The 13,360-nt window shown below is 34.8% G+C and overlaps 1 protein-coding gene and 1 long non-coding RNA gene across 3 annotated transcripts; one reads left to right on the plus strand and one right to left on the minus strand.

The window, feature by feature from the left end:
* Positions 1-1,311: 1,311 nt before the first annotated feature.
* Positions 1,312-5,001, plus strand: LOC128019194 (CMRF35-like molecule 7). The gene is made up of 6 exons (XM_052605299.1): positions 1,312-1,515; positions 2,685-2,990; positions 3,895-3,933; positions 4,033-4,188; positions 4,292-4,338; positions 4,452-5,001. Exons 1-6 carry the CDS (start codon positions 1,473-1,475, stop codon positions 4,605-4,607), a joined length of 747 nt encoding a protein of 248 aa, XP_052461259.1. The 5' UTR covers positions 1,312-1,472; the 3' UTR covers positions 4,608-5,001.
* A 431-nt stretch (positions 5,002-5,432) lies between these two features.
* LOC128019219 (uncharacterized) lies at positions 5,433-9,612 on the minus strand. 2 transcript variants are annotated; one of them, XR_008185119.1, is made up of 5 exons: positions 9,361-9,612; positions 7,734-7,892; positions 7,496-7,573; positions 5,914-5,965; positions 5,433-5,834 (listed from the first exon to the last, which is right to left on the minus strand). It is a non-coding gene; the product is annotated as an uncharacterized LOC128019219 (long non-coding RNA). The 2 variants fall into 2 exon arrangements; XR_008185118.1 differs by lacking the exon at positions 9,361-9,612 and adding an exon at positions 8,908-9,354.
* Positions 9,613-13,360: the final 3,748 nt, after the last annotated feature.

Consider the following 13,360-nt stretch of genomic DNA (forward strand, 5'->3'; position numbering starts at 1 on the left):
GGCTTAAAGACGTGTTCCTGCAGTGGATGCTTCCTCCATCGCTCCTGAGTACTTAAAAATATAATATGGTTGTGAAAAAAATCATGTCTAAATATTTTTAGATCTTCACAGTGAAAGGTAAGACTTCAGAAATCTGTGTAAACAATGAGTGACATACACGCATGAGAGATAACTTGAAAGTGAACTATCCCTTTACAGGCACTATTTTTTATTGTTGCATGTGTTATGCCACATGCTTATTAATGTAATAGTGCTTACCAATTTAAAAAGTGCATTTAAAAATCAAATAAAAGTCATGTGCTTATTGATGTCTCACTTCCTTTCTATGGTCCTACACCAACCCTACACCTAACCCTAACCCTCACAGGAAACTTTGTGCATTTTTACTTTCTCAAAAAAACTCATTCTGTATGATTTATAAGCGTTTTGGAAAATGGGGACATGGGTTATGTCCTCATAAGTCACCCTCTCCTTGTAATACCTGTGTCATACCCATGTCATTATACAGAGTTGTGTCCTGATATGTCACAAAAACAAGAGCACACACACACACACCTGCATGGCAATTTTATAATGACCAAAAAAACTTTCTAAACGTACGTTTTAAATTACAGAATATAAGTTTAACTCAATAATTAGTCCCTGGAATCTTCTGCATAAAACCAGAAAACCATGTACATGAACAACAAACGTAAAACAAAATATGAGTGAAAGTGAAAGTGTGACCACAGGAACCTGAGAGAAGCGAATGTTACGTGGCTTTAAAAAAAAAAAATAGAAAGCTAGAGATGAAAACTACATAAATGAAAGACATGAAATAAAACATCAATTTACTTTTCTCTGTGTACAGATAATGTGGCATTAACTTATATAAATGAATAAATGCATATAATAAAATAATAACAAGAACAAAAGTAATAAGAACAGTTATATAGAGTATTTCAGTTTAATGCATGACAAAACAAATTAAATCGTCCCAGGAGAATTCTTTTAAAAAAAATGTCCCCATAGCATTTTGTCATGCTACACCACTATTTGTTGGAAAAAGTAGCATTGCTAGAAAAGCTACACTATTTGGAGAACAGCTTTTAATATTCCCACTTCTTCAAAAACACTGAAATATCTTTCTGACTAATGTACAGGCAGCACATGACTCTCTCTGAAAAGGTTATTCAAATGGGCCTAGAATCAGACTGCACACCTCAAACCTTACATGATCAATAATGACAGGCAGAAACAACCTGACCCTGGTCCTGTGTGAAAGAGGAAATCCATTCAAACCAAAAGTTAATCAAGAGGAAGTGTTCAGGTTCTGAATATGAGTGCGTGGGTCTTTAGAAACCAGCTTGCATGTGAGGAAGAGCGCACGGGAGATCATAGGTATATTTACACTTTACCACTTACTTAAAGCTCCGACATTTCCAAAAGTCAAAAACTGGAATAGACCAGGCATAATAGGATCATTATACAAAATGAAATTCTTCTGTGCTCTCTGGCTTTGGATGTTTCTGTCAGGTAAGTTCTCTTCAGATGTTTGATAGAAACTCTTGTGATTATGAGAAACTTTCAGATTGTTGAGCATGAGGAAAGCAAAGAAATAAATAAATAAACAGCATGCAAGTTTTTCCACAGACCTCTGCCTTAAAAACCAGGATCATATTAAAGTTTTTCTCAGATAGTTACGGGTTATCGTGCTATTACAGTAGCTAAGGCTAAATTTAGTGAAGTGCAAAGCAATATTTCACACTGGACATTTTGAAAGAGGTTTTAAATAGCCAGTGGTATGAAGTGTGAAATCCTGGATGAAATGCTAAAATGTTACAGCGATTAAAGTACTCCGAAAAACATTTCGGAAGAAATTGCTAGTAAATATCACAAACAGTTACAAGTATGATTCATTTGTAACTTTGTGAAACAGCAAGTAACACATTGAATAAAATGAAAATCTGAAGTAGAAAAACTGAATTACAACTAAAGGTTTTATTTACTTAAAAATTATATTTTTAAATTGAACAGACAGCCTTGTGCTTTAATGAGTTCAACAAACGTTTACACACTTAATTTCAGTGCCTGAAATGAGACAGTGACTGAAAGTTAATGCATTTACTAGAATGAAGAAGAGACCATATCTTTTGTTTGCTTCTGTGATACTTGCAACAAGAATGGACATGACAACATTTTATTATTAAAACAAGCTTCATCCCAGTCAATGTTACTAACCTAATAAACATGCAAAAAATAATGTTGACAAGATAAAAACTTAATGGATCCGTGTTAAAAATTGTAAGAATTAAAAACCCAAATGGAGCAATGTGTAAAAAAAATAAAAAATAAACAAATTACTTCTAGTTGACTTTAGTTGAGAGTCAATTAGTTAACATACTGAGAACTAATGCATGTTTGTTAGCCAGATCTCTCTGAACAAATAATTTCTCCACTGATTGTATCGGTTTACATTTGTGCTATAATAAACACATTTATAGGAAATAAGTACAGTGGTTGTGAAACATTCGCACTTCCTATTATAAAGTTATAAGACCATAAGTACTGTACAGTCAGTGTCCCAGTAAGTTACTTTAGCAAATTAATAACTGAAACCAAAGAGTCTTGAAGAGGAACTGATGGTACAAACACAATATTTCCTACTAATTCCTAAACCCTAACAAACATATTTCATCAAACAGAATTTAATTCATCTACTGGCGAAATTTCTAGACAAGGACACAGTGAAGGAAGCATAACAATCATATGTTCCCACGGCTGGGCTTCAACCAATATAAAGTATTTCTGCAGAGATCCATGTGAAGACAAAGATATTTTAGTGAAATCTGGCCAGTCACCTACAGGAAGATACAGACTGAAGGATTCAGGAAACACCTTCACTGTGAACATCACTGATCTACAGGAGTCAGACTCTGGGATTTACTGGTGTGGAGTGGAGAGATTTGGTTTAGACTCATTTACGAAAGTCAAACTGACAGTATCTAAAAGTAAGAATGATGAGCACTATTATGCATTCCATCACACTGCCAGACTACACTATAAAAATGCATGGGTTATTTCTATCCAACTTTGGGACAAATTTGGGCTAACTCAACTTTTGGGTTAAAAATATAATGTACAAATTTAACGCAACCATTGGGTTAGTCCATATTTTACCCAAAGTTGGTGTAACGATACGATCTCCATACTCATCGGGAAGGAGGCGGGAACCGGCGCACAATCAAAACATTTTAATATTCAAAATAAATACAAAACAGCGCACCAGCCCCTCGCGGACGACTGGTGCGCTCAAATAAAAACCAAAACATAAAATAATGTCCCAGGCCTGGTCCTCTCTCGTCCTTCACTATAGTCGCTCCAGTTTTATATCCTTCCATCTCCTACGTGGGACTCGATTCCGGCGGTGGGGCGCAGGTGCAGCTCATCTTCAATCACTACACCTGGCCTCACTCCTCGTTCCCACGCCACAGTTGGGTTGAAACAACCCAGCATTTTTTAGAGTGTATTAATATTATATCCCTAATAGCAAGATTGTCTATTAGAAAGTAATGAAGGGTCACAGTACTACCATATTTTTTCTTACTAAATGGCAAAATAAGAAGTGTTATACAGCATTTCTTTAGGCAGACCCCAGAAATACAGACATGTCTGAAATATTTCTGAAACTTACAAATAGCCAACACTGGAAACATGGAGGAAGCGACACATCAGAGGATGTTGGAAACGCAAACAAGTCGTGGAACAAGTGCTGAAATGCACTTGCCTATACAAAAATCTTCAACCACTAAGAACAGCACACTCTCACTGACATCAGCTGGTAGTCAAACCTCTTACTTTAATGCCTGCTTTTCTAAGGTAAGAATTAACTGATGTTACGTCCTCTTTTTGAAGGTTTTGTCAAAGCATCTGGTCCAGCTGGTGAAAAAGCAGGCAAGTTACAACTCCTTTATAGATACAATGACATTCTACATATATGACGTGATGCAAATCAAAGTGGTTTGACCCATATGGTCTCTATATAATGTACAGGTGCTGAACACAGAAACTCATCCTCACCTGCAGATATATTCCCAGTGCCTTTACACTATATTCTTTACGCTGCTGCTGGTTTGGCCATCATGGTGATCATATGTGCAATTGGACTAATGACTGTTTGTCTGTGCAGAACAAGAGTCAAGAAATCAAGTGCGTGAACATTTACATACTACATGCCAAAAAACGATTTATATTAGACAAATTTGTTGCATATTTTTCTTTAAAAAAATCTGTGTTCTTTACTTTATTTCAGGATGCGTTATTGCAAGATCTATTTACAATCCCCATCACAGCGAGGAGGTGAGAGGAGCGCAGGAACCTCATGATAAGCTCTAAGCTAACACAATCACACACCTTCTTACTTATAAGACATATCAACAGCAACAGAATAATGCTTTCTGTCTTTAATTTAGGATAATGCTGTTTATCAGAACGCTCCTGATGACAAACAATACGCCACCATTAATAAATCCAGGACCAAGAATAAGGACAAGAGCCAGTCGGACCCAATCTATCAGAACTTACACTTCAACACTACACAAGATGAAACTATCTATGGCAATCTATAGGAAATATACAGTCTACTATCCTCAATCGCAAATACATGTTCTGTATGACAAGCATTGAACCATTTGTCCGGACATCAACACCATTTCTGAATATATGGCAAAAATCAAATGTACAGGACAGGATTCAAAAACATGGCACTTGGTGATATAATCACACCATTATTTGTGTAAATAAATATCCAGTTTGCATGTAAAGTTTGCTTGTGAAACAACAATGAAGGGTTGACATACTAATGGGTTGTTTCATATTAAATGGACAAATGTGTGTAGAGCTATTAAATTACTTAGCAAATACAACTAACTGTTCCTTTAATGAATCCTTAGCCTGCAGATAGTGTAAAAACTGAATATGAGTATGTGAAAACACTGAAATGTAAACCTAGTCTTCATCAATCACACTCAAAAAAATGACTCTTTAAACTTACTTAAGTCAATTATGGACAGTGGTTCCACACAACCAAATTGTGTTTTGATAACATTAATGGAATTTTTTGAATCTATGCAAACTCCTTGTGTTGTGACAACACAACTGAATGAGGTAGAATCTATGTGAAATAGTAATGTTCAACCAACTCAATTTATTCACTTTGCTTCAACTTAAACTGGTTAAGTTAACTCAACATGTTTTGGTTTATTACAATCTAGCCAAATTTGTTTCACTCTATCAACATAAGGAGGTTTGTTTCAAATTACTCATTTCAATTATGGACAGTGGTTCCACACAATTAGTTCTAGTTACTTTAACACAATATTTTCTTTTTGAAGTTACTCCCTTCAACAAAGCATTTTTTGTATGTTTTGTCTTGTAATGAGACAAAAGACAAATTGTCACAAATGATCAAAGTGTATTTGTTAAACAAGCAATAAATAATTACACACAGTAAAATACAGTTTAAACCACATTACAAAATTACACAAAATAGCAAATACAATTCTAATTGGCATTCATGGGCAACCAATCAAACCTTATTCCAGGAACAGGAAGTGGCTCCAGAAATAACTTCTTCAGTATTCCAAATGTGTACCTGAGTTCAGGAGGGTTGCTCAAGTTCAGTCCATAAATCAGTCCCAGTAACATGGTTTTACAGACTGTAAACTGCTATAGGTCCTGAAGAACTTTATCCTTTAAAACTCCAACTTCTGCTGGACTGTCTTCAATGATGCAGCTTCAAATAGATTCCCATGAGTCTTCTGGATCACCTCCTGACTGCTGGCAACGTCTGTATCCTAGAAGTATTTAAAAGCATGGAGAACTCAAATTATTGTGTATTAACTTTAACAAATAATTTATTAACCTTGAACTCACCATATACTCCATACTGCTAGGGTCTTCATTTGGATACTTCAATTTCATTAGTCTGAAGATGAAAACAACAAAATTTAGCCTTTGTTTTTTTTTTTCTAAAATTACATGAAAAAAAGTCAGTCATTCATCTTCTTATGGGAAATCCAGGCAAGCAGTCAAGATGGGATTCTAACAAACATTACAGTGGAAAATGTTACACATCTGGACCCTGTATGGTTAACAACAGAACTGGAATGTTCCCAGACCCAGAAACATAGTAAGGACATCAGTAAAACAGTCCATGTGACACCAGTGGTTCAACCATAATTTTACAAAGTAAACAAAAATACTTTTTTGTGCAAACAAAATTAAAACAGCGACTTTATTCAACAATTCTTCTCCAAATCGCATCTTCCACCATTATCAACAGCACGTAAATAATTCATGCACATGGTGCTGCTGACCTACAACACGCCTGCACTGAGCCTTGATTACACGCAGAGGAAAGCAATGTTCATGCCTCTTGTTACTGTCCATAATGGCAGAATATGTGATTTGGAGAAGAATTGTTGATTAAAGTCGCTATTTTTGTTTTCTTTGCACAAAATGTATTCTTGTACCTTTGTAAAAGTGTGGTTGAAGCATTGATGCCACATGGACTGTTTTACTGATGTCCTTACTATGACTCTGGGAACATTTCAGTTGCATTGCAGCCTTTATGGAGGTTCAGAAATCTCTCGCATTTTCATAAAAAAATTAGGGATGCACCAATTGACCGGCCATAAATTGGAAACCAGACGGTTTTTGCTTTAAATACGCAATTGGTAATCGGCCGGTCTTTGGAATTTTTTTCAGCCGATTTTTCCGGAAGTGCGCCCGCATGCTCCGACTACATTACTTCTGTGTGAAAGCAAACACATCCCGGGATTGATTCCAGCATTGAACTCGGGTCGGGGACGTAGTAACATTGCTGGGTTCAATCCCGGGACAAGCGCTGTGTGAACAAAAGCCAGATCTAATGCCGTGTCGTAGTGATGACATTATCGTGTGACTCTTTTACTGGCTGTTTTGAAGGAAGATCAACGTTCACTGAAAAAAAAAAAGTGCAAACTGTATGAAGCAGAGATCAGTTAGTTCCTCACTTTCCACGGTGACACCGAGATCGTTCGCCAGATTCAGTGAAAGTATTACATGCCTAATGTTTTCGACTCGTGCATTACACGTCACGCCCTGATGTCACGTGTCGTTACGGGATCTGTATTTGCCGGAATCGCAGTGTGAAAGGGGCTTTATTGAGCTTTCCCTCAATTTTGGACTGTAGACTGTGGACTGTCCTTCCTTCTTGTTTGTTGCTTAAAGATAAAAAAAAAAAAATCGTCCAGTTTGCTTGTAAAAGAAATCGGTATCGGCCATGAAAAATCATGATCAGGGCATCCTTAAAAAATATCATAATTTGTGCTCTGAAGATGAATGATGGTCTTACGGGTTTGAAACGACATGAGGGTGAATAATGACATGTTTATTTTTGGGTGATCTAGCCATTTAAACACACCTGAACCAGCTAATCAAGGTTCTTGGGAATTTTAAAACAAAAAAGTCTTACCTGAAGTTCCAGGCAGGTGTGTTAGAGCTGAACCCCACAGAACACTGGCTTTCCTAGAGCAGGTCTGGACACCCCTGCCTTGCATCAAAATAAATCTATCAGTTTATAGATATACCACATATTTTGTATTTATTGTATTAATAAACCTTATCTTATCTGTCTTTTTTTGTCAATTTCCAGTAACCAGTGAGAGAATAATGTTTTAATACAAGGTTGTGTTGAGTGCAGTTGTTCTTACCTGTGTAGTGGGCACCAAGAGGGTTTCAGTATTTGTCCAAGGTCTCTTCTTCAGTATGAAAACATCTTCGTAAATTTTGCAGTCCGAATCAAGTTTGGCAAAGATTGTTGATTCTAATGGGCCTATGGTAATTCTGGATGTCTCAAATTCTGCACAAACCTGTACACATGAAGTGCAATGTGTTACAAAAAAAAAAAAAAAAAAATTGAACAGCAAAAACCAATTCAATGATCAAAATATTAAGTGATTTATTTGTGTGAGTGATGAATAGTGTCATGTTTACCATTCCTAAAGGAGGACCTGATTACATATCTGGAGCATATGTATAATGTGAACAGCTCAGAGTAGTGTCCGGTTTAAAGTCATTGTATGACCACACCGCCATGTTCATAAACAAAGCTTCAAATACTCCCACTGTGCTGAGCCAGGGCTCTCAAAACTCGGTCAACATCTCATGGTTGGACATTTATTGATTATTTATCTTTTGCAATTAGTTAAAATATACATATTATAACAAATAAAGGTAATTACTTCCACTTTTTAAAGTCATTATGTATTACTAATACAATTAATTTATACAAATATATTTGGCACACAAAATGAGATAAGAGAGAAACTCCTATTCGCCATTTGATTAGTTATATGAGGAAGTAGCTGAATGACAAATCATTCTGTCTCTTAACATCTCTTATTGTAAGCCATATGTATAATATAAAGTAAAGGTAAGTGATAGGACGTTTTATTTTTGGATAAACATTTTATTAATAAATACAATCTCTCTTAAAATACCTTATTGGGTTATGATAATCAAAACAGTTTTGTTTGATCTAGCGCAGAACTAAGACTTTAATGAAATATTTCCCCCACTTATAAAATGATTTTATTATTAGCTAGCTCCATACCGGAGAGCTGCTTTATAAAAGGAAATCAAGTTATAATTCTAGCGACACTTACTCTGTATTTTCATGTTTAATATTGAAAAGCTATCGATTGCATAAAGGACTGTTATATAAATAAACGTGACTGGACTTTTCTTTACTGGAGTGCCTGGAGAACCTCAGAGTTCGTGCAAACATCCATATCTCTGTGTTCTTAAGAGCTGCTTTTACATCGCGGTCAGTTTTTTGTTGTGTTTATGCAGTTATTGAGAGGAAGGCGTGCAGTATATATTTACATATTCATCCAAGGTTCGGATCGGGTCGGTTTGCCTCAAACTGAAGTGCTATCTTCTTCTTTTTAATTGAATCAGGAGAGTGTATTACAATCTTGCGCTACAGCGCCACACTGGTCAAACTGCATTAATGCAGGCTTTCAAATCAGGCAGATACGAGATCAAACCACTAACGTTACTCAAAAACATTTGCTGAAAATTTTATTTTTATCGTCGACGTTGTCGATAATGTCGAGTAATTGTTTCAGCCCTAGTGTATATATATATATACTAAAGTAAATACATTACAGAGAGTCGTGCGCTTTCACATCTCCCAACGCTTCAAAATCATCTATTAACGGTGCAATAAACCGATTACACAATACTAGACTGCAAAACAAAAGCACCTCAAAACAGAAACTCTAAGAGAAATTAAAGACTTTGACTTAACACAATAAAAACTTTAGATTTTCTTACCTGACTGATACCTCTTGCTCCCCTCCACACCGTCATCAAATGCGTTGGAAATCGTCACTTCCGGTTTTTTTTTGAATCACGAAATTAAACCCTTTACGTTACTTTAACGATTGATAATTAAGTAAAATGTAAAATTAAACATTTTAAGTTGATTAAACACAATACAATTGTGTTTTGTCGGAAAACTAAATATATTTGTGTTGTTTTAACAAAACATATATGTGTAAAACGAACAGTGCCGGAAAACCATTTTTTTGAGTGCAGACTTACCTGTGCAGACTGTTTTAAGCTCTGTACTCAGTTCACGCACCAGTTTGAACAATCTGTCTTTGAGTTTTCTCTAAATCATCCAGATAAAGAATACATTGAAGTAATGCACCTGTTTAACCTGTACTTGTATCTCTTGCACTTACCACATCATGATAATAAAACTGATCAACCAGAAATATGTTTCTGCCAGAGCTGTTCAATCTAAAGACTCATGCACTGAATTGAAACAGTTCCTGAGTTTAAAACAAGACGACTCTAAATTAGTTTTGTGTGTACATCATCCTCTCACCCAATATTAGTTGTTATCCAGATCTTGATTGGGTGTAGCACATTGTTACTCAACATGACTTCCTGATACATCCTTACTATCTATAAAGTGATATGACCCAAAATGATTTGTCGAAGGAGCAATACTCATTGAGTAGGGCTTAAGTTATGGTTAAGTATTATTAGCTAGTTACTGTAATGTATGCTAGACCCAGACTCTTTTCATCAGGCTTCATGCAGGTCTCCTCCATCATGGCAACAATAACAGCAGATTATATCAATCCCAACACCATAGTTACTTCATCAGCAACTTACATAATGTATAGAGCCACATAAAAGAATGGAATAGTACTCTCCATCAATGTAAACCTGATGTAGGATCAAACACTGATAAATAATTCCATGTATGCTATCGTCTAGGTGACACATTTAAACTATTACACAATATACTTTTTATTTATATATATATGTATATATATATATATATATATATATATATATATATATATATATTTTTTTTTTTTTTTTATTTATTGATTTATTGATTTATTTTTACACACCATGGTAAACCAAAGCAACTTATTCATTTATTTATTTTTATATAATTTTCCTCCTCACATACTGAGAGAAAGCTTTAAGGTACTAGTGTTTTATGCAATGCCTATGGGTCTTTAAAACAACATTATGTGAATTTTCAATCCAGGTTGTGATTAGGGTACTTCACTGCTTGTGAAACAACACTTTTTTTGGACTAAACATCAAGTGATTTGTGTTTTCGAAGTAGGTTTCTTTCTTTTTTTTTCTGGCTTGTCCTGAGTGGGGAAAAACAGTAAAGATGTCATATGGGGTCCCACTAAGGTCCTGTATGGTCTAACCTACTCAGAGCTCAACTATTAGAACAGCCCACCCATTAACACTGACATTTAGTCCCAAAAGCTAAAATCAGTTTCTTCTCTTTAACATCCCTACATTTTACAACTCTTTATCAAATAAACTCTCATGCCTTTGTTAAACAGAATTGGCAGTGGGATAAACTTCCTTTTTTTAAGCAAAAGATTGTATTATTCATTATTGTGATGTAAATTTCTTTGTATAATTTAAATCAAAAGTGGAAATAGCTGGTCAAAAACACACATTACAATCTGCCCACCAATTGCAGCTTCAAAAAGTGTTTTTTTTTTTTTTTTTTTAAATAACCCCAACCACCATTGGCTCAGTAAAAGCTCAGAATTGTGGAATATCATAAGCAGTGAAGGATATACATGCAAAAGTTGATCAGATGAAGGTATCTCAGCCATAAGATCTTTTGTTGAACATCCTCACACTCCCAGAAAAAAAAGATACAAAAGCTGTCACAAATAATATGTAGCCTAGTATAATAATAATAATGATGATAATAGACACAAATGCATCTCAAATTATGAGGTAAAAGACATTGTCATATAGGCTATTAAAATTAACTACTTTAAATGCCTTTAAATATAATAATTCCACGCTTTAAATCAGCAAGTTAAAGGGTTAGTTCACCCAATTTGTGAACGAGTCATTATCTGGCTCGGCTCGGTGTTCATCTTCAGTTCTCTCTTCACAGCAGTTCAGTCAGTGTACTGTTTGGGTGCATGCATTACTCCGGGATATTGGTTTGTTTGAACTCAGAGGGAGTGTCAGCCACATTAAAAAAAGTTAACAGCTTAAGTCATTTGTGGATTAATTATTAATTAAGTATTAGTGAAGCGAACCGTTTAAAATGATTCATTTCGATTAGGTGAACTGGTTCAAAAAGATCAGATTACATCGAATTATTTATTTGCGAACCGGATATCACAAACTGCTTTGTTTTGAACTCTTGTCACAACAGACACGGAAGAGAAGACAATGCTGAATAAAGTCATAGTTTTTGGACCAAAATGTATCTTTGATGCTTCAAAAAATTCTAACTGATCCTCTGATGTCACATGGACTACTTTGATGATGTTTTTCTTACCTTTCTGGAGATGGACAGTATACTGTACACACAGCTTCAATTGAGGGACTGAGAGCTCTCGGACTAAATCTAAAATATCTTAAACTGTGTTCAGAAGATAAATGGAGGTCTCACGGCTTTGGAACAACATGAGGGTAAGTTATTAATGACTTAATTTTGCAAATTGGGCGAACGAACACTTTAAGTCATGCTCTCATGCGCTCTGGGGTTCAGCTCCCACTAGTGGTTGAGTATTTAGTACAGCAGTCTAATACCCGTGTATTGTTTAATTTAATTTGAAAATAAAATAAAATAAAATAAAATAAAATATTTCTGGAGAATGGGGTTAGTTGTCACACTCTTTCATTTTAGTATTATTATGGTAGGTTTATTTTTCACATATATTTTTAGCCATTTACTAAATGGTTGAGAAGTATGTGATATCAACTGTCTTGTATGAATGTCAAGGGATGATTCTGAAATCACTGAATTGTTTGTACCTTTTTATTAGCACAGGAACTATGACAATACATTTTGAAAAGGGGATTTTTGCCCTCAGCTGAGCAAGTGTCATGACTCTCACCATGATCACAATGTCTGACATTTCATCATGTTCATGCAGAGCTCTGGTGTTGATTTAGATACACGTAAATAAAAGCCTGTGCATTTTAAAATTACATCTAAGCTGCAACTTGAATGAGAAGCAAAATCGCAAAACCTTAGTATGACATCATACAGAGAGAGAGAGAGAGAGAGAGAGATCACAGATGCCTCACACTACATGGACCACAATGCATTTACTTGTTTAGTGGCTTTGGTTTACAAGAGATGTAGGGCATCAGTCATGGAGCCGCAGAGGCTTAACAAAAAATACACAACAAAAAACATAATTAAATGAAAATAATGTAAAATATAAAATACTAAAGCAAAAAATATTCTTATCAATTAACATGCTATCTACAGAAATAGGTGTAAACCTACATGCTATCTACAGAAAATGAAGTAAATGTTCAATTTAAGTTTTTTTTTGTTGTTGTTTGTTTGTTTTTTTTTAGGTGATTTACTCATATTTTGAAATATGCATTGCACTGGTTTGCGTATTAAGCTTAAAGAAATTGTTTATTTGTTTGTTGAACAGAGAATAAAGGTAATTTACCAAGACATTATCAATTTTTCTATTAATTTTATTTATTTATTTATTTATTAATAGACTCTAACCCACCTTTTTTTCTCTCAGTGTGCTTAGAGTCATTATTTACTTAGATATTTACTTATTTGCTTAGTCCTGTTGATAAATATATGAGGAGAAATGCATGTATAAAAGTTGTTAAAACTATAAAATATATATTTTTTTTAATTGGCACATAAACATAAACATAAAAAATAGCTTTAAAATAGTTACTTTTTTATTTACACTGCTCAGGACTATAAAATACATGAAAACAACATGATTTCTGATTCAGTAAAATCCATGTTTAAATATGTTATTTTATGTTCTGC

This window comes from Carassius gibelio, chromosome A1 (assembly GCF_023724105.1).
Source record: "Carassius gibelio isolate Cgi1373 ecotype wild population from Czech Republic chromosome A1, carGib1.2-hapl.c, whole genome shotgun sequence".
Lineage (NCBI taxonomy): Eukaryota > Metazoa > Chordata > Actinopteri > Cypriniformes > Cyprinidae > Carassius > Carassius gibelio.

What these genes read in the sequence shown, in the direction of transcription:
- LOC128019194 (XM_052605299.1), top strand. Translation starts at nt 1,473, where the DNA reads ATGAAATTCTTCTGTGCTCTCTGGCTTTGGATGTTTCTGTCAG. An exon ending in CAAACTGACAGTATCTAAAA is followed by an intron (nt 2,991 to 3,894) that starts GTAAGAATGATG and finishes CTCTTTTTGAAG; the next exon opens with GTTTTGTCAAAGCATCTGGT. An exon ending in AACAAGAGTCAAGAAATCAA is followed by an intron (nt 4,189 to 4,291) that starts GTGCGTGAACAT and finishes ACTTTATTTCAG; the next exon opens with GATGCGTTATTGCAAGATCT.